The sequence below is a fragment of the Lithobates pipiens genome, unplaced genomic scaffold, assembly GCF_037356315.1.
Source record: "Lithobates pipiens isolate NorthernLeopardFrog02 unplaced genomic scaffold, aLitPip1_a1.2 Scaffold_13, whole genome shotgun sequence".
Taxonomy (NCBI): domain Eukaryota; kingdom Metazoa; phylum Chordata; class Amphibia; order Anura; family Ranidae; genus Lithobates; species Lithobates pipiens.
Genome location: NW_027507718.1, coordinates 418,661,091 through 418,682,001, shown reverse-complemented (window position 1 = coordinate 418,682,001; position 20,911 = coordinate 418,661,091). Strand labels below are relative to the sequence as shown.

The following is a 20,911-nucleotide window of genomic DNA, read 5'->3' as shown; positions in this document are numbered from 1 at the left end:
TGTGTTATCAGTTGTTAGCGGTAACCTGTCATGACTTGAATGTTCAAGCTAAATATACGCTCAGCCTTCTAATACCTTTTTGTTATTTTGTTGACTTCATTGTGTTTGGGAAGCCTTTTATCAACTTCGTCCATGGTAACTGAGAGAACTCTTCTAAGGATGGGAAGTGCAAAAATACCAACTAGTCTAAAAAAAGGTCCCCTGTCCTCTCCTCCTAACATCTATGCTGGCTAACATGTGTAAAAAAAAGATGTATATACTTAAGTTTTCTCAGCCTGCTCTGGTCTGGTCACGTGATCCAGCTTCCCTGTGTCAGCCAACAGTGGCTGCAGGGAAGAGGAGGAAGCGCCAACCACGGATTGGCCATGGGAGCCTATGGGTGATGTCACCATTCCCAGTCATTGCCAAGCACTTTCTCCTCTCCCCTTCAGCCACCACTGACTGACACGTGATTGTGTGACCAGAGCGGGCTGAGAATAGGTAAATATATCAAAAAATGTATTACACAGGTTATTCAGCATGGGTGTTAGGAGGGGGAGGGGAAATTTTTAAGACTAGTTGGGTTGGGGCTGGAATTTTACTTTGATCGGTGCTATTTATACTTTCTATAGATCAGGAGCAACCTCTGCGTAAGTTTCACGACTGGAGTTTTTCTAAGAAATTTTAAAATTTTTCTTATGAATGTCTCCTTTTAAGTTGGTAAATGTTGTCATGCTTGTGTCAGCACTGGGGGCTGTATAGAGCACATACCTTTTCGCGCTTCCTCAGAGCTCACATTGTATCGGGAACAAGCAAGATCAGAGGCCCACGCTTCCGCGGGAAAACTTTTTTTCTTTTGCAAGAGAGGAGTGGGCTGTAGGCGAAGGGGGGGGGGGGGGGTGGGGCTTAGCACAGCATTGGTGTCCTTCAACAATCAGCGCCGGAAAGTGTTTGTGTTTTGTTTGTGTTTTGTTTGTGTTTTGTTTGTGTTTTGTTTGTGTTTTGTTTGTGTTTTGTTTGTGTTTTGTTTGTGTTTTGTTTGTGTTTTGTTTGTGTTTTGTTTGTGTTTTGTTTGTGTTTTGTTTGTGTTTTGTTTGTTGTTTTTTTATTTTTTTATTTTTTTTTTAAAGCACTAGTGTTATTGCTGCAAGCTGCGGAGGGACACAAATGGCATTCTCCCCTGAGATGGGGTTGGCTGGTCAGAGTGAGCATCGGGGACCATGAAATGTTTGCAACGGTTTTCAACACTGTAGCCACTGTTCTTTTACTCCTTTTTTTTTTTTTTTGGTTTTCCTCAGCCATGGTAGGTTTTTAAAAGAAGTTGAGTGACTTTAATCGCATACCAGAGTGGTTAATCGCATCCCAGTGTGGTCAAGATGCGACAGGTTCTCTTCCATTTTCCCAAGACCCTCAGACTGAGGAACTAGGGGGCAGGAGAAGACTATTCCCTCGGGACCGTGGTGAGGCTGATAACTCCTCTTCTGCGGTGTCAATTGCGGGTACAATTTCTTGCTGAATGATCTGCTCCACATCAATGTACCCTTAACTGAGTGTTCGCTAAAGCCTCCTCAAACTGTGTATGCTTTTTCCTGTCCCTTCATTGCTGAGGAAAAAAATGTTGCATCTGGAAGATCACCCAGATAAGCTTTATTCCATTCTAAAAAGTTTTTCACACTTTATCCTATGGTAGAGAAAATTCTCTAAGCGGGGTATACCAGCAATTAACACTACTATATCCTTTGTAAGTTTGACTTGTCCAGCAGACATTACTTAAAGTGGAAGTAAACTCCCCTATCGTTTTCATCCACGGAAGCTGCCATCTTTGCCTCTGTTTAATCTTCAGCTGCCACATGTGATCCGTTATGACACCAGCCATTGGGTGGTTTGACAGTTTGGTTGAGAGCACAGCCAATGTGCAGTGAGCATTCCCGGCATGCCGTTTTTTTGAAACTGTTTAAATCGATGGGTTTACTTCCACTTTAAATACTTAGGGATCCGATAGATAAAAGGTTGGAATTCCTATTTAAAAAAAAAAAAAAAAAAAAAAAAAAAAAAAAAAAATTTCGTTGGCAGGTTGAGTGTCTCAGCCTGCGCTGACAGTAATTGGTTAAATCATTGAGACCAGTTTTAACAGGTGTTTAACCTCTTTCAGACTGGACCATTTTGCGATTCGGCACTGCTTCGCTTTAACTGACAATTGCGACGTAGCTCCCAAACAAAATTGAAGTCCTTTTTTTTTTTTCCCCCACAAATAGAGCTTTCTTTTGGTTGTATTTGATCACCTACGGTTTTTATTTTTTGCGCTATAAACTTAAAAATAATGCTTTTTTTTTTTTTTTTTTTTTTTTTTTTTTAAATTGTCGCTTTTTTTTTTTTTGCTATAATAAATATCCCCCAAAAATATATAAAAAAAAATATTTTTCCTCAGTTTAGGTCAATATGTATTCTTCTACATATTTTTGGTAAAAAAAATGGCAATAAGCGATTATTGATTGATTTGTGCAAAATGTGAACACTGATCCCTGCTCCAATCACAGGGAGCAGAGATCGGTGTCACTTGTTGCTAGCAGAATGGGGAGATGCTGTTTACTTCTGCATCTCCCCGTTCAGCCTCCCCTTGAGACGATCACGGGTATCCCCGCGGCAATCAAGTCCGCGGGACCCGCAGCCAGACTCACGGGGGTCCCAACCGGAACGTGCGAGTGCCGCTGACGCACACATGCGATGGCAATTTCAAATGGACATACCTGTACGCCAGTTTGCCTGCCCGTGCCATTCTGCCTACGTACATCGTCGTGCGCCGGTCGGGAAGTGGTTAAGCACCATAGTGGCTCAGCACCATAAAGGTCTGATCTAGGTAGTCGAAGCAAGATGTTTTTTCTCCTATTCAACTTTGTTGAGAAAGATGGTGGCTTAATTCGAGGCCATTATTTATGCTCAGGATACTGCTTTCTGCTCTAGAATGAGTCTATCTGCTTGAAACAGAGAATTCAAGCTCTATATTCCCAATGTGTCTGACTCCAAAGCCTACGGCCACATCACCCTGATGGCACTCGATTTCGTCTATTCTTGGAGGCTAAGCAGGGTCGGGCCTCGTTAGTACCCGGATGAAAGACCACCTGGAAATACCAGGTTCTGTAGGCTGAGTGTGCCGGAGCCTCAGTTTATGGTTAACATCCAAAAATCTGTGAAGGGGAAAATCCTTCTTTCAGTTACCTGGGAAATAGTATCAACATATGCCAACCTTTTTTTGTTTAGGTTGGGGGACAGCCCTGAAAGAGGCAACTGTCCAGGAGAAGTGGCCTAGATCATAAGTGACTTTGCCCATTAACATTTTAAAAATTCAGGCAGAACACTTGGTTCTGAGGCCTGAACATTCAGTTTAAGGTATTCTGCTGTTGTAGTCAATCCGTTTATGCCACAGCAATGGCCTATATTGATCACCAAGGGGGCACAAGAAGTTGTGCAGCCCAGAGAATGGTGAAGCTTATCCGATCTTGTGAAGAAAACAATGTACTTTAAGAATAGAAAATTGGCAGGCGGACTACTTGAGTCACCAGCAGTTTTTCCTGGGAGAATGATTCTTCACCCCGATATCTTCCTGCAATATGTCTAGGATGGGGAATCCCAGACATAGATCTGTTTGCATCCAGGATCAACAAATAAAATTTGACAACTTTGTGTCAAGAACAAAGGATCCGCTAGCATGCAGAATGGATGCCTTCCTATTCCTGTGGAATTGGTTCTCACTGATTTGTGCATTCCCTCCTATTCAGCCTGCATCCACAACTTCTTCACAGGATCAAGCAGGAAGGGAAGGTGCTGATTCTTGTAACCCCAGCGGGGTCCAGGAAATCTTGGTATGCAGAGATGGCAGTAGGGAACCCATAGACCCTACCTTCGTGGCCAGAACTTCGCTCGTAGGGTCTGAAGTTCCATCCTACTTTACAAACAATAAATGTAATGGTTTGGCTATTGAGGCCCACACTCTGAGGAAACGTGGGCTGTTAGATTCAGTAGTTTTCTACCTTGGTTTATGCAGAGCCAGCCTCCGTGGTTATATATTATGAAGTCTGGGAAACCTATGTCTCCTGGTATGAAATCCAGGAGCTGCACCCCAGGAAATAAGTCTAGGTAGAGTCCTTGATTTTTTTATTTTTTATGCACATGGGGTGAGAAATAGAGCTGGCCTTGAGTGCTTTCTAAGGACAGGTCTCGGCCTTATCGGTATTATTTCAACGACCACTTGTTTCGCATTCTTTGGTCCATAAATTTATTCAGGGGGTAACTTGGCTTAATTTCTGGTTAAGTAACCCCTGAATCCTTGGGAATTTAGTTGTCGGCATTACAAAACGGCCTTTTTTGGGCCGATATGACATATTCCCTTGGTCCTTTTTTTGACAAGGAAACTATTTTCTCTGGTAACCATATCTGCTGCAAGAAGAGTATCACTATTGGCTGCTCTTTCTTCTAAAGAGCCATGTTTTTGTTGTTCACAAGGATGAGGTAGTATTGCGTCCTCATCCTAACCTTTTACCAAAGGTAGTATCAGGTTTTTCTCTAAACCAGGATATTGTTCTACCGTCCTTTTTCCAGAACCCTGTTCTCTGGAAGGAAAATCACAATAATTTTTTTTTTGATGTGATTAGAGCAGTCAATGTCTACTTAAAGGCGATTGCTCAGATTCGAAAAACTGATTTTTTTTTTTTTTTTTTTTTTTTTTTTTTTGTCATGTCTGAAAGTCCTAAAGATGGACAGGCAGCATCGAAATCTACTATTCTTAATAGATTTGACAAGTAACTGTTCAAGCTCATGGTTAAAGAGGTGGATTCCACCCTCTCAAATCAAAACGCACTCCTCTAGGGCTGTTGGTGCTTCCTGGGCAGTGCATCCATCACGAAGTCTCCATGGCTCAAATCTGTAAGGGTGCCACTTGGTCTTCAGTCTATACATTTACCAGAGTCTATCAAATAAATGTAAAAGATCATTAGGCTATCGCAGGGTACTGCAGTATTAGTCCTCTAGTCTCTTATTGCCCTACTTTTTGTTGTCTCCTTCCATTCAGTTGGCATTGCTATGGGACATCCCACATAGTAACTACTGTGGCTCTGTGTCCCGTGATGTATGTTAAGAAAATAGGATTTTTAAAACCGCTTACCTGTAAAATCCTTTTCTTTGAGGTCCATCACGGGACACAGAGGTCCCTCCCTTCTTGGTATACACGTGTATTGCCTTACTACAAAACTGAGATACTCCCAGTAGTGGGAGGGTTTATATAGGGAGTGCACTTTTTTTCTTAGGGTGTGCCAGTGTCCATCACCTGAAGGCCTATAACCCACATAGTAACTCCTATGCCTCTGTGTCCCATGATGTACTTCAAAGAAAAGGATTTTACAGGTAAGCTGTTTTAAAAATCCTATTTTTGCTAAACCCTAAAATGACGGTTGGCAGGTTTGTATTAGACTACAGTCGTGCCTTAAGCTTATTCTTAGGCAAGCCTTGGAACAAAGGGCCAAGTCAGTCTCTGGTAGTAGTGATGTGTCTGGGATTTGATTGATCCAGGATCCATATTGTTTATTATTCTTCTGAAAGGCAGTGGATTATCTGCCTTGGAGTTGTTGTGGAAACCTGATGACGCCATTTGGACATGTATCCATGCATTGATTGTGGATAGCCGTGATTGGCTGCTTGCTGGCATGCTAATGAGCCACAGAAGTCAGTCTAGCCATGAAAAGGCTAAAAATTCTGCATTTACAAAATGGTTAACATGTATCTGGCTATGATCACACTAGCGCTCTTCATCATTACAGGCAGCCAGTAAGTATTGGACAGGATCATTCTTTGTTCTTTGGGAATAGCACAATACCAGATTCTTCTGACACAATTATATTCCGCTCTTGTAATGCACTTACACGTTTCAGAAATGCTTTTAATAGCAATCTCAAAATTAATTTGCTGATCTGGATCGCTGCAGGTTAATGTATCACATTTTGACATGCCAGTTATTAAAGATTAATTGTTTGATTATTACTGCTATGCTTTTATATTATTTTGAAATATGGATTTTGGCTTCTTTGGAAATTATAAATACGACTATTCATTTGTAGCGTTTTTAAGAAAGTACATTTGCAATAGCGACCATTTATTTTAGCTGTTACGTTTATAAGTAAAGAATGGATTTTGGTAAATTAAAGGTCCTGAACGTTTGTTAACTTCTAAAATACAGAATTAACCCTTCTTTAGGTCCTGTCATCAAAACCGTCATCAGCTTGTTCAATTGATCTTTGCCAATCAGCTTGGTTCACACCTGTGCGGGTGATGCCGCTGCGGGACCCGCACAACTTTCCCACAGCTGCAACCACTCGCATAGTGAAATGCGGGACCCATTAGATCGAATGGCATGCCGCCCGCACTGGAAATCGCACCCACAACTTGGGCTGCGATTTAAAAAAAAAAATGGTGCAGAGACTTTTTTCCTGCATGTCACAGGGCATGAATTGGTTCATGTTCCTGTGCAAACTGCGGCCACACAGGTGTGAACCTAGCTCAAAACTTGGAAGCCGATTGGTTTCTATGCAGAGCTGCACCAGATTATGCACTGTGTAGTTTTTAGTAAATAACTCCCACGGTTTCAACTTATCAGCGTCTTGCATAGAGACATGATGGCATTTGGCAATACCAAAATCTCACTTCAAAATAAAAACCTGGGGTAACAACAAAAAAAATATATATAAACCAAAATGGTCAGAATAGTGCAATTCATTGTTCCTCGTAAAGAAGCATAGGTAGGAGAGAGAGAACGATCTGACATGGCAAAGTATATTATTCAGTACCAAGTAGTCCATGGCTGTCATAGTGCAGAAGCATGGGATTTTTTTTTTTTTTTACTGTTTCTATTACTACATGTAGCATAATTTGAACTGTTGAAGTCACTAAAGGTACATTAATAAATACAGTGGTGTGAAAAAGTGTTTGCCCCCTTCCTCATTTCCTGTTCCTTTGCATGTTTTTCACACTTAAGTGTTTCGGAACATCAAATCAATTTAAACAATAGTCAAGGACAACACAAGTAAACACAAAATGCAATTTGTAAATGAAGGTGTTTATTATTAAAGGTGAAAAAAAATCCAAACCATCATGGCCCTGTGTGAAAAAGTGATTGCCCCCTAAACCTAATAACTGGTTGGGCCACCCTTAGCAGCAACAACTGCAACCAAACGTTTGCGATAACGTGCAATGAGGCTTTTACAGCGTCCTGGAGGAATTTTGGCCCACTCATCTTTGCAGAATTGTCCTAATTCAGTTACATTAGAGGGTTTTCGAGCATGAACGCCCTTTTTAAGGTCATACCACAACATCTCAATAGGATTCAGGTCAGGACTTTGGCTAGGCCACTCCAAAGTCTTCATTTTGTTTTTCTTCAGCCATTCGGTGGTGGACTTGCTGGTGTGTTTAGGATCATTGTCCTGCTGCAGAACCCAAGTTCGTTTCAGCTTGAGTACAAGAACAGATGGTCGGAACATTCTCCTTCAGGATCTCTTGGTAGACAGCAGAATTCATAGTTCCATTTATCACGGCAAGTCTTCCAGGTCCTGAAGCAGCAAAACAGCCCCAGACCATCACACTACCACCACCATATTTTACTGTTGGTATAATGTTCTTTTTATGAAATGCAGTGTTCCTTCTACGCCAGATATACTTGGACACACACCTTCCAAAGAGTTCCACTTTTGTCTCATCGGTCCACAGAATGTTGTCCCAAAAGTCTTGGGGATCATCATAATGTGTTGTGGAGAAATTGAGACGAGCTTTGATGTTCTTTTTGCTCAGCAGTGGTTTTCTCCTTGGAACTCTGCCATGCATGCCATTTTTGCCCAGTATTTTCCTGATGGTGGAGGCATGAACGCTGACCTTAACTGAGGCAAGTGAGGCCTGCAGTTCCTTGGACGTTGTTGTGGGGTCTTTTGTGACCTCTTGGATGAGTCGTCGCTGCGCTCTTGGGGTAATTTTGGGCGGCCGGCCACTCCTGGGAAGGTTCACCACTGTTCCATGTCTTCGCCATTTGTGGATAATGGCTCTCACTGTGGTTCGCTGGATTCCCAAAGCTTTGGAAATGGCTTTATAACCCTTTCCAGACTGATAGATCTCAATTACTTTCTTTCTCAATTGTTCCTGAATTTCTTTGGGTCTCGGCATGATGTGTAGCTTTTAAGGATCTTCTGGTGGACCTTACTGTGTCAAGCAGCTCCTATTTAAGTGATGCCTTGATTGTGAACAGGTGTGGCAATAATCAGGCCTGGGTGTGGCTAGAGAAATTGAACTCAGGTGTGGACAACCACAGTTATAGTATGTTTTAACAAGGGGGGCAATCACTTTTTCACACAGGGCCATGATGGTTTGGATTTTTTTTCACCTTTAATAATAAACACCTTCATTTACAAATTGCATTTTGTGTTTACTTGTGTTGTCCTTGACTATTGTTTAAATTGGTTTGATGTTCCGAAACACTTAAGTGTGACAAACATGCAAAGGAACAGGAAATGAGGAAGGGGGCAAACACTTTTTCACACCACTGTACCACTATTGCTAGTTTTGTCACTGGCATAATATTACTTTTTAATCTTATGTCAATTTTAATTTGTGAAAAAAATATTGCTCTGCTACTGTTGCAGTATGTACTTAAACAGGCCCATATCCAGATATTCTGTTAAAGGGAAAAAAAATAAAAAAATAAAAAAAAAATAGAAAAACACACCCTGCAAGGCGAAGGCATAATGAGCTAGTGTGCATAGCATACTAGCTCATTATGAATAACTTACCTGAGAACGAAGCCCCCAAAGCGGTCCTTCGTCTTCCTCTTCGCTGCTGCCATGGATCCCGGAGCTGTGATTTGCCGGAGCTGCGATGACGTCACTCCCACACATGCGCACGGGAGCCGACACTCGCGGCATATCGCAGCGATCTGAGGCCTGCCCAGTGCGTCTGCGCGCCACTGTCTACGGGTAAATATCTCCTAAACCGTATAGGTTTAGGAGATATTTCTTGGAACTACAGGTAAGCCTTAATCTAGGCTTACCTGTAGGTCAAAGTGGTTTTGTAAGGGTTTACAACCACTTTAATAGTCCTGCTGCAATTGATCCTTATTGATTGATATAAGTACTGACTTTGGTTATAGAAACGCTGTCCAGGGCTGCATCTGGTGGTCGGTCATTTGATCGGTGAGAGTCAATGGTGACCTGGTCTTTTTTTTTTTTTTTAAAGGCAGAAAGCAATATACTCTGATCCTTGGCCTTCCTTAAACAATTCTCCCTATTGACAGAGCTCATGTGGTCATTTCCACCAAGTGTGGTTTTCTCAAGCAGAACTGTTTCAGCCCTTTATCTAGCTATTATCTATTGCAGTAAGGCTGCTAACATGTAATGTAATCACTGAGTAGAGATGAACTTTAATGGCTCAGCCTTCAAGTTCTTCATCTAAAAGCAGCTTCTGGTGGAGGTGTATAGGAGCTAAACAGAGAAAGCATGGTCAGGGAAGAGCCCTGCTGGTACCAGCTGTGCCGCCTTCTGTTTCCCCATCGTGTCGTGTACAAACAGCTCATAGCAAGAGGAGAAGAATGTCTAGTATTAATTATGACCATTAGTAGTCACTTACGCCCTGAGCAGATTGTGGCTGCAGAGCACGTCTCCAGTCCTGCAGGCTGGGGGCATTTCTCCCTCAACTCTTATCTCCTAGAGATAAGACTATTTCTCTATTGCCAAGCTTGGAATAATGTATCCAGGATGCTAATGTTTCATTAATTACCTCTCCCCTTTGTTTCAGCAATGCAATCCTGAGGTTCGGCATGTTGACTTGGAAATTTTATAGAAGCGGAAGAATTTTCTATTCATAAAATTCATGAAGGAAGGAAGGAAAGAGGAGACTGTAGAAGAAGCTTCATTTCATTTTCCAGCGTGCATGCTCCATGACTAAATTGTAAATGAGTGCGAATCGCCCTACAATGCAAATTCTCTGCATATGAAGTCATGTTTACAAGAGCATCTTAGAGTCTGTTGTTGTCAAATTATCTGCAATCACTTTTTTGTGGCGAAAAAAAAAAAAAGGCAAAAGCAAAACTAACATCATTTATTAGTACAACTGCCTCACAGAAGGAAATTGCGTTGTTTTCTTTCATTCCATCTACATGCGTGACATTGACCTTGGTTGCTGGGTTTTCTTTAGCTCTTACTGGGCAGCCTAAGATAAGGAATCAACCATTAACACTCCTGCCATTCCTCCTTCCTATTTTATGCTCATTGTATATAGAACAAAGATTGTGATGCTTTTATTTTTTACTGGAAGTGATTGAAAAGTTGTTTTTCAAGAATTGTTGGTTTGTTTGTTTTTTGATGCTACCAAACAGTTGGCTGCCTCCCAGGACTCATCCAATTAATTAAGATATATTTTTTTTTGCTGTACACTACAGAGGTGATTGTTATTATTAAAACATTATTAACGATCATACATATGTATAACAAGAGACAAAAACATAAAACGTAGTGGAATAAACTGTAAGATTCATAAATGGCAAGAAATATTCACATTTCAGAAGTATCTTCTAAACTGAGATAAGCAAACTGATGTGAGGTTTATAAGAGATGTGACAAATCGGAATGGATCTGATTCTCTGGAAGAAGCAGCAGTTGAACATCTAGCCTGCAAACATGAAGATGGTAATCAGCCCAGTCTTCAACACATCAGGCAAATTGGCAGATACATCTGAGCCACAGTGACCTATAGATGGGGGGGGTAAATTCCTGCAGTTGAGCTGTACTTGTACCGCCCTCTTTGGCTGCAGAGGAAACCAATCACTCTTCAGAAACCAAAGCTCATGTGAACAGGCCTTAAGGCAGGCCATACATTATGCAATAGTCTTTCCTTCAACCACAGTTTGAAGGAAAGGAAATGGCTTGATCTCCTCATCAGTTAGTTTTGATGGGGGAATCCCTCCTATGGCGCTATTGTTTTCTGACACCAGGGAGCAAAATACAATGATCACGGCCGGCAGTAACTGGGTAGAAAAAACCCCAACAGGTTGGTTCAAATTTCAAACCCTCTTTGGCTAGCTTTAGCTCCCTGAAGTAGGCCATTTAGGCTACTAAAGGCTGACCATATTGTTAGTGTGGTAGCTGACTATTGTTGATTTGTCACCTATTTGCGTGCTGTTATCTGAGCCATGATGTCTTGTTGGGTAAATGGGATGGTTATGTAAGCTCCAGGGATTTTGTTATAATAATTCTGATTATTGCTGCGATGGAGAAACACTGCATCCAGCCTCGTGTAGCCTGAAATGGCTGATTACTTACCAATCAGTTAACCTGCATAGCACTCAAATTCTGTACAGCTCTGAATAGTGCACACATCTTTGTGACTAGTCCTGGGTAAGATGATTGTATTTTGTGTTTACTGGTCCACTGAATGGTACCATGCTTGTGACTTACCCAAGATCCTGCCCACAGGATTTTTTTTTATTTTTTTTTTTATTACCCCGGTAAGACCTCTTTTTGGCCAGATACTATTGCTCAATGAAACGTTTAAGTGGAGGAAACATTGATAACAGCTCCAAAGGATCTCTGATTCTACCAAACTGATAGACACACAGTAATCTGCAAAGAAAACCCATTCGCCTCTGCCATGTTTTATATCAGTGCCTGCTTGTCATTGTCTGACAATTAAAGGCCAAATTACTTGCTAGCTTGTATCTTTCAGGGAAGTAAATGGCAAGCTTTCCCTGTAGTGATAAGCAAGGCTTACGCTTGCTTACTGCCAACACACAATAATTCATGTTCCATGCATTGGTGTATAGTGGTGTCATTAATTCTGGATGGTACACCAATATACTTTCTCAACAAATGTGTGTTATGGAGCAGCACAATGTGAGGCAATGCATTTATATGCGTTGTGCTGCTAAGATTGCCACATGCACATTTTATGGTGTGTTATGCATTAGGCAGCCTAAGCTTAACAATAGTAACCGCCACAAGTTGGGCTTCTATCGAGCGTGGAGCAGAAAGCATGAAAACAAAGAAGGGATTTTAATAGCGGCTCATCATAGAGACACGAATGTATGAATTTGAACCAGAATTTTTAATGCTCATTTCTCTTGTGGTAGCCACATGGAACTGAACTATCATTCTGGATGGATTTTTAGTTTTAAGAAATCTCAGTCTTGATGCATATACTAGAGTAAGTATTCCATTTCACTAAGATATCCAAAACATTTCTGTTAGATCGCATCCCTCTGCTTTAGGCCCCCCCATTGATATTCTAAATTCGAGGTTTCAGCAATCTTATCCCCTCTAACATTATCCTGTATTGCCTAGACTGTTTTTGAAGCAGTTATACATCTTAATTTTCTTCAGTTTTAACATAGACTGTAATATGCTCTCTCTGTATATTTATAATTTTGCATTTAGGAAAGTATATTTTTAATTTATTTACAGACATTTATTATTAGATGTCCAAACAAAATTGTAATAAAAATGTTACCTTAGGATTTAAAGTAAATTTCTTCTAGTGAAAAACCGGCATATGTGATTTTTTTTACCTTTGTACAGAGTACATGCATGTACTGAAAGTGGGTGTATGATGAAATGGCTGGTATAAGGCCTAATGCATATGAATGTAGCAGGTCCTGTGTTCTTCGATTAAAAAAAAAAAAATCTCTGGCACTTTCTAGGAGCATCTGCATTTTCCTATGCATGCTTTAGAGTGAATTGCGAAACACAAACTTGGTGCATTCTAAGCATACAGTCACTTATTGTGTTGATGTCTGCTGGGACAGGAAAGGGCGGGATTATGTGCCTCTGCACACGGGAGCTGCTATGCATCTGTGCACATGAGGCCTTTAAGCTGAACTCCAGCTTTTGATACACTTTACAAGATGGTCCTAATGAACTGTCCCACACTAACATGTGAGATTGCTGTATCTGCGGTATACACTGTATGTAGCTGAAGCTACACACAGCATTCCACACTGTTTTCCGGGTTTGAGCGGAGACTTCCTGTCTCATACCTGGAACATAGTAGAGTCTATCTGATCAGTGCTCAGCCATTCAAACAAAGCAAAGTATTCTAGCAATGAATATAGAACTTCCTCTGGTTGAGTCAGAGGTTGTGACATCATCAGCCTGCTTCTCTGACTGAGCCAGAGGAAGTTCTATATTCATTGCTTAATGGCTGAGCGGTGCTGTGGTAGACCCATCTGTGTTCCAGGTAGGAGGCAGGAAGTCTTGGCTCAAACCCAGAACACAGGGCTGTATGTAGCCGCAGTTCGTTTATACCGCACATCTAGGGGCATCAAATGTTAGTGAGGGTCATAGTTCATTTGGGCCAGCTTGTAAAGATCAAAATCAAAATCAAAAGCTGGCGTTCAACATTTAAATTGACATATTGTAAGATTTCACATGCTTCTCCTTTATTATGCATATTGCAATCTTTGCTATCCATTGTTTGTTTATATAGTAAGAATTTCAGTCTGGTTCCATGTAAAAAAAAAAAAAGTTAACTTTCTCTTTTGTAAAAGAGAAAAAAAAATTTTGTATATTTTTTTTTTTTTTTTTCTTTTAGTTCAACCTCAGAATGTAACATGTAAAATCCATGTCTTTTATATACTAGAACATCCTCTGGGTCAGTCTTGTGTATTTGTATGGGTTGTCCCTGCGGTTCTGGAATATGAGAGAATGATTTGCAGTCCTACGTGTGTCCAGTAAAATCATCATGTTCTTTTATAATAGGTCTGTGTACTCTTTAAGGCAGTTTAGCTGGGTGGCATAGTTCACATTTATATACAGGGCACCAAGCAATAGGAAATGCCCATCAACAAGTAATAATTTGTATATTATAGATTTTAAAATAATTCCAACATGGTAGTGAAGTTTGACTTCATCAATTCATTTAACTGATGTAATACTAGATGACTAGATCACAATGACATGACAATCGTCTGTGTTTTGAACCTATGTGTCTCCATAATGGAATTAAGGAAAAAAAGAAAAGAAAGCACTGCTGTCTATTCACAATTCTGGGTAAGTTAGCAGTGTTAATGAAATGCAGGAACCCTTCAGTGTGTTACAGAGCATCTTTGAATTCTCAACACCTGTAAGGCTGGAATACTAAAGCTGGCCTTAGATGGATCCAAATTCAGCTGGTTCAGCAATGACATGACTTGATCTATGTGTGGAGGATCCTGCTTCACAGAAGTCAATCTAATGATAACATTTTTGCAATTAGTGGCAGCAGCCGAAGTCACACTGTCAGAATACAATGGCACAGTAGGGAAGATTCCTTCATTCCCCTTGCTTGTGTGGATGTGAAAATCTGTAGCTTTTTTTCTTTTTTGCACTGATCAAAAAAAAAAAAAAAAAGTCCTCTATGGCCAACCTAAGGCAGGAATGACATGACATGTTCAACTTGATGTTTGCATATTGGTGTGCCCTTAGTTTCATCCTTGTAGCGTAATTTGGGTGATTTATAAATGTATACACATAAGATGTGTACATGTAGATATATAGTCATGGTAAAAAAAAAAAAAAGTACAGCCCATAGAGGGAAATGATTTGCTGTTTTTAACATATTAGAACAGACGCACATTAGAATTTTATTTAAATAGTTTGTTATATACTTAAATGATGCATAATGATCCATTGGTAAGGTGTATTAATTTTCATGATCTAAATCATGAAAAATGCAGATTTTTCATAAGGGAAAAAGTACACCTCTACATTAACCACCACTTCAGTTTCATGAAATTAGAATCCGGTGTTCAGGTTTAACTGTTCATGAATAGAACCTCCTTAAGGAATATACAGGTGAGACCTGTCTTATTCAGCCATTTAGGATCTGGTCTTCTGTTTGCTTTTGACATGTGTGGTGTCCTCCATGCTAAGAGCAATAGAGCTCTTTAAGGCCCTCGGAAAAAAAGTTGTACGGGCCTAACACCCCTTTCACGCTGCAAGTGTTTTTCAGGCACTTTTTAGCGCCTGAAAAAAGCGGCTCCATTCACTCCAGTGTGAAAGTCTGAGGGCTTTCACACTGGAGCGGTGCGCTGGCAGGGCGTCAGAAAATGTGCTGGCAGCAGCTTCTTTGGAGTGGTGAACTCACTGCTCCTCCACTGTTGCTCCCCATTTAAATCATTGAGGCAGCGCTGCGATACCTCCAGCGGCATTTTGCAGGCGGATTCAACCCCTTTTCGCCTTTTTTGTACTGAATAGCACCACTAAAACGCTGGTAAAGCGGCGATAAAAATAGCGCCACTTTACCGCTGACGCCCTAGGTGGTGCGGTGTGAAAGGGTTCTGAGTCTAGTAAGGAATTTAAAAAGCTTGCCAAATGATTTAAAATCAGTAATCCCATTCTGAGGCAAATAATCTAAAAGTGCCATAGATTTTAAACATTGTTGTCCTGGATGGGCTGGTCCAGCAAATTCAAGAGCTGACCATCTGGTGCTAGAAGAACTTTCTAAAGCCTTGTACACACGGTCGGAGAATCCGTCGGAATGTGTCCTATCTGACCGTGTTGTCGGATAATCCGACTGTGTGTGGTATGCATCGGACTGATTCCGTCGGACCCAATTTTCCAACTTGTTGGAAATATTTCCCGACCAACTGGTTCGATCAGACATACTCCGATCATGTGTAGCGAATTTTGTTCGGACCAAGTGCCACGCATGCTCAGATCAAATTCCTACATCAAAGCTATTGGCTACTAGCCTGAATGTAGTCCCCTCGTAGCGAAATTACGTCATCACGTTCTGAAAGATCAGAAAGAACAGTTTCAGACAAGATCCGACGGACAAAATCCGATGGATTTGGTTGTCGAAATCTCCGACCGTGTGTACAGGGGCTTAGAATTCCAATATTTCATTGCAGGGTGTTAAGGTGACTCTTGCAAGGGCTGGAGTCAAAGTGCATACATCTACAATTAGAAGGAAATTGCACCAATTCAACCTGCATGAGAGATGTGTTGGGAAAATCCCTTGTGCTGTAAAAAAAAAACAAAAAAAAAACAGAGCAATATTATAATTTGCTATTAAACAAAAAGGCAAAAACAACCCTTCAGGAAACAACGTGCTGAATAAAGCTAGTTGTTTGGTCACAGAAACAGTAGACATGTTTGCTACAAACCGAAGACAAAATTTCAGGAAAATGCTTAACAATTGTGAAGCATGGTAGGGGAAATATGGTCTGGGGATGCTTTGCTGCTTCAGGGCCTGGCCAACTTAGTCATCGAGTGAGTCTTTCAGGACCATAATAATTTGAAGCACACTAGCAAATCCAACAGTGGTTCAAAATGAAGAAATCGAGGGTTCTAGACTGCTCTAGTCAAAGCCCTGATTTAATTCCTATTGAGTTATTGGGGGGGGGGGATACAGTCCAGTCAATTCATGCATGGAACCTCGCTAACATTTTGCAACTTTGTGAAGTGGTCAAAAATGTCAGTATCCAGTGTCATACAGGCAGTTATACAGCCCCAATTCCAAAAAGGTTGTGACTCTGTAAAATCTACATAAAAACAGAATGCAATGATTTGCAAATCTCATAAACCCATATTTTACTCACAATAGCCGATAGAAAATTTATCAAGTGTTTAAACTGAGAAAATATACAATTTTAAGAAAAAAATTGGTAATTGTGTAAAGGGATGGCAGCAAAATCTCTGAAAGAAGTTGGGACAGGGCCATATTTACCACGGTTTAGCATCCCCTTTTAACACTGCAAACATCGGGGGACTAGGGAAAACTAGTTGCTAGTGTTTTGGGAGAGGAATGTCTCATTCTTGCCTGAGGATATGAAGGTGTTATGTAGCTTTTACACAGTATTTCAATTATTTTGGAATTGGTCTTGTACAATACGCCCACATGAATACAATTCTGTTGAAAGGTGGCTATACCAGCGTGTAGGGCCAAGGGTGTACTTGCTTTTTCCACAGTACACCATTATATCTATTGATATTTTTGTTGAATAAAAGTTTGAAAAGACACAATTTCCTTGTGTTCTTATTCAAATATATCACATTGATCTGTGAGCATTGTTTGAATAAAGATCCAATGTTTGTGTGTTCAAATATGTTGAGAGTCAACAACTTCCATGGGACGTACTTAAGTTTTCATATGACTGTATGCTCTACAAGTAATTTTGGATGCTAAAAAAATTACCATCTTTGCATATTTCCGATTTATAACATACACCGATCAGCTGTAACATTATGACCCCCCCCCCCCAGCTTATATTGAGTAGATCCTCCTTTCTCCACCACAAGAGCCTGGACATGTTCGAGGCACGGACACCACTAGACCATGAATGCTGTGGTTTTCTGGAACCAAGTGGTTTCTGGAACCATCAGTAGCGGGTCCATCATCATTATTATTATTATACAGGATTTATATAGCGCTAACAGGTTACCCACTGCTTTACAATATAAAAGGGAGACAGTACAATAAAATACAAGAGGGTTTAAAGGGCCCTGCTCATAAGACCCTACAATCTAATAGGGTGGGGTAAGTGGTACAGAAGGTTGTAAGTGTGGATGATGAGCTGATGGAAGTGATGGAAGATTAATTGGAGGCATGATAGGCTTTCATGAAAAGGTGAGTTTTCAGGGATCGCCTAAAGGCAGCCAGAGATAGCTGGACAGATTGAGGTAGAGAGTTCCAGAGGCTGGGAGAGGTTCTGGAGAAGTCCTGTAGACAAGCATGGGAGGAGGATGCAAGGGGGCTTGAGAGCAGGAGGTCTTGAGAGGAACGGAGAGGACAGTTTGGGTGATATTTGGAGACAAGATTGGTGATGTAGCTTGGGGCATAGTTGTGAATGGCTTTGTATGTTCTTAGTATTTTGAATCTAACTTTCTGGGCGATCGGAAGCCAGCATAGGGATTGGCTGAGAGGGGTAGCAGTTTCTGAGTGGTTGATCAGGTAGATGAGTCTGGCAGCAGCATTTATGATAGGCTATCCCCCCTGCAGTCTATGAAGAGGTTGGCCTATGAGAAGGGAGTTAGTGGTTTCATTAGTTTCAAAAAGACGAATTTTAGAGATGTTACAGAGATGAAGTCTACAAGCTTTTGATAATGATTGCATTTGGGGCTTAAAGGACAGGTCAGAGTCTAGGATTACACCTGCTACGCTGGCGTGAGGGTAGGGATTGATGGTTGCAATATTGACCTTTATCAGCTTGGTTTTGGAAACTATGTGAGGTTATCAGGTAACCAAGGGAAGAGTTGTAGATAGAGGATAGAAGGGGTCCAAAAATTGAGCCTTGGGGGACCACTACATAAAGAAGAAATGGAGAGGAGGAGACAGAGTTGTAGGCAAGACTGAAGGAGCACTGCGATAGGTAGGAAGAGAACCAGGATACAACAGAATCTTTGAGACCAAGGGAATGGAGAGAAGGTGCGCATGGTCCACAGTATCAAAGGCCACAGAGAGCTTAAGTTGGCGTATGGAGTAGTGGCCATTTGTTTTAGCAGTTTGTAAATCGTTAGTGAGTTTTGTAGGGAAGTTTCTGTGGAGTGCTGCAAGCGAAAGCCAGACTGTAAGGGGTCAAGAAGGTTGTTTTCAATGAGGTAGGAGCTCAGACGGTTGTAGACTAAGCATTCTAAATGTTTAGAGGTGAATGGGAGCAATGAGATGGATCTTTAGGTTGTTTAGGTTGGTGGGCTCCAGTGAGGGCTTATCAAGTATGAGAGTGATCTCTGCATGCTTTAGAGGGGAGGGGGAGGTGCCAGTAGAGAGGGAGTGATTAAAGATGTAAGTGAGGGAGCATAGGATAGAAGGGGAGGGAACAGGATCCAGGGGACAATTGATTAGATGGGCATCTGAGAAAAGTTTGGTAACATTTTTAGTAGTAGCTAGCTCAAAAGAGGAAAGTGTTGACTGCTGTTAGACGAGACATGTTAAATGGGGAAGACGTCTGTATAGTGGAAGTGTCCTCATGTATTGCATCAATCTTGTCTTTGAAGTGATTGCCACTCTCTTGGGCAGTGAGTTAGTGGGTAAAGGGGATGGGGGGGAAGAAGCAGAGAGTTAAAGGTAGAGAAGAGCTGATGGGGATTGGATGACAAGGTATTAAGTTGCAAGGTGAGGCCTCCATGAACTAGACTTGTTCTTCCAGCACATCCCACAGATGCTCAATTGTAGAATTCGGAGGCATGTCAACTCCTCAAACTTGCTGCATTCCCCAAACCATTCTTGAACCATTTTTTGCAGTGTGGCAAAAAGAGGCCACTGCCATCAGGGAATACCATTTCTATGAAGGGGTGTACTTGGTCAGCAACAATGTTTAGGTGGTACGTGTCAAAGTAACATCCCCATAACTGTCAGGACTTCCCAACGGAACATTGCCCAAAGCATTGCACTGCCTCTGCCTGATTGCCTTTTTCCCATATTGTAACCTTGACGCATACAGACCCAGCCATCTGCATGATGTAAAAGAAAACATTCATTTGACCAGGCCACCTTCTTCCATTTCTCCATGGTTCAGTTGTGATGCTCACGTGCCCATTGTGTATCCGGATCAGCATGGGTCCCAATTTGTCCCTTGGTGAAGTCTCTCAAATCCTTATGTTTATCCATTATTTCTGCTTTCAACTTCAGGGACAGCATGTTTGTATGCTACCGAATATATCCTATCCTCTTTTAGATTCCATTATAACAAGACAATCAATGTTATTCACTTTACCTGTCAGTGGTTATAAGGTTATGGCTGATCAGTGTAAATGTGCATCTAGTTTTAGATCAAAATTTGCAATAGCTGGTTAGTTGGTCCACAAAGGCAGACTACTGCCATCATTGTTTTACTTACCAGTGTTCAAGCTTTTATATATAATAATAATGTAATTTTTAATAACAAATGTGGATTTTATTGCTGCTGAGATGCTATAACTTGTATAACATATTTTGTGACTCCATCGGCATTGTACCTAAATGTAGCATTGAGTTGAAGAGGATTTTCCTTTTTTTTTCAAAAAACAAAACAAAAACAAAAAAATGCTTTTGAATTATTTCCTAGACTTTGTAGCTAAACTCCTCTATCCCAAGTGCTTGATGCTTTGTCATATTTTGGTAGGGCAATGGAAACTTCCTTAAATGATCCATAGCTTACAATTCAGTGGTTTTAAGTTTCTGAAGAAATAAAAAACGTTTTCATCTGTCTGGACTGGTTTTTATATAGTTTTATCATTTTGATTATGCAGACTGTATAGCAATGTCCTGTTCTAAATCATCGGTGTAATACGATTTGGAATATGCATGCTCAAACAATGTAGTGTTGCTGTTTTTTTTCCTGCCTGTAAAAGGACCTCAATGTAAGCCTGTGTGTCCATGGCACACATAGATGTTTACAGGCATATTAGAAGAGGAGTGTTTACAGGCTCGGAAAAAAAAAAAAAAAAAACACCAAGCGTGTGTTCAGGAGAGGAGCTGAAGAGCAGAAAAAACTCTGAACATGCCTAAACACACATACTGTAAATGCATCTAAACGCAAGACATGTTTAACCACCTTCAGACCGGACCATTTTGCTGGTAAATGACCAGAGGTCTTTTTACAATTTGGCACTGCGCTGCTTTAACTGGTAATTGCGCGGTCATGCAATGTTGTACCCAAACAAAATTTGCGTCCTTTTCTTCCCACAAATAGAGCTTTCTTTTGATGGTATTTGATTGCCTCTGCGATTTTTATTTTTTGCGATATAAACGTAAAAAGACCGCAAATTTTGAAAAAAAATGATATTTTCTACTTTTTGTTATTAGAAAAATCCAATAAACTCAATTTTAGTCATACATTTAGGCCAAAATGTATTCAGCCACATGTCTTTGGTAAAAAAAAAAGTCAATAATTGTATATTTATTGGTTTGCGCAAAAGTTGTCACATCTACAAACTAAGGTACGTTTTCTGGAATTTAC

General features: G+C 40.8%; 1 protein-coding gene across 2 annotated transcripts in view; it reads left to right on the top strand.

The window, feature by feature from the left end:
- Positions 1 to 12,539, top strand: part of SLC30A9 (solute carrier family 30 member 9) — a 134,519-nt gene extending 121,980 nt beyond the window's left edge. For both annotated transcript variants that reach the window (XM_077477562.1, XM_077477563.1), the window contains exon 18: positions 9,799 to 12,539. In XM_077477562.1, coding sequence (XP_077333688.1) covers positions 9,799 to 9,843 — 45 coding nt within the window. In that variant the 3' untranslated portion in view covers positions 9,844 to 12,539. The remainder of the gene's footprint in view (positions 1 to 9,798) is intronic.
- Positions 12,540 to 20,911: the final 8,372 nt, after the last annotated feature.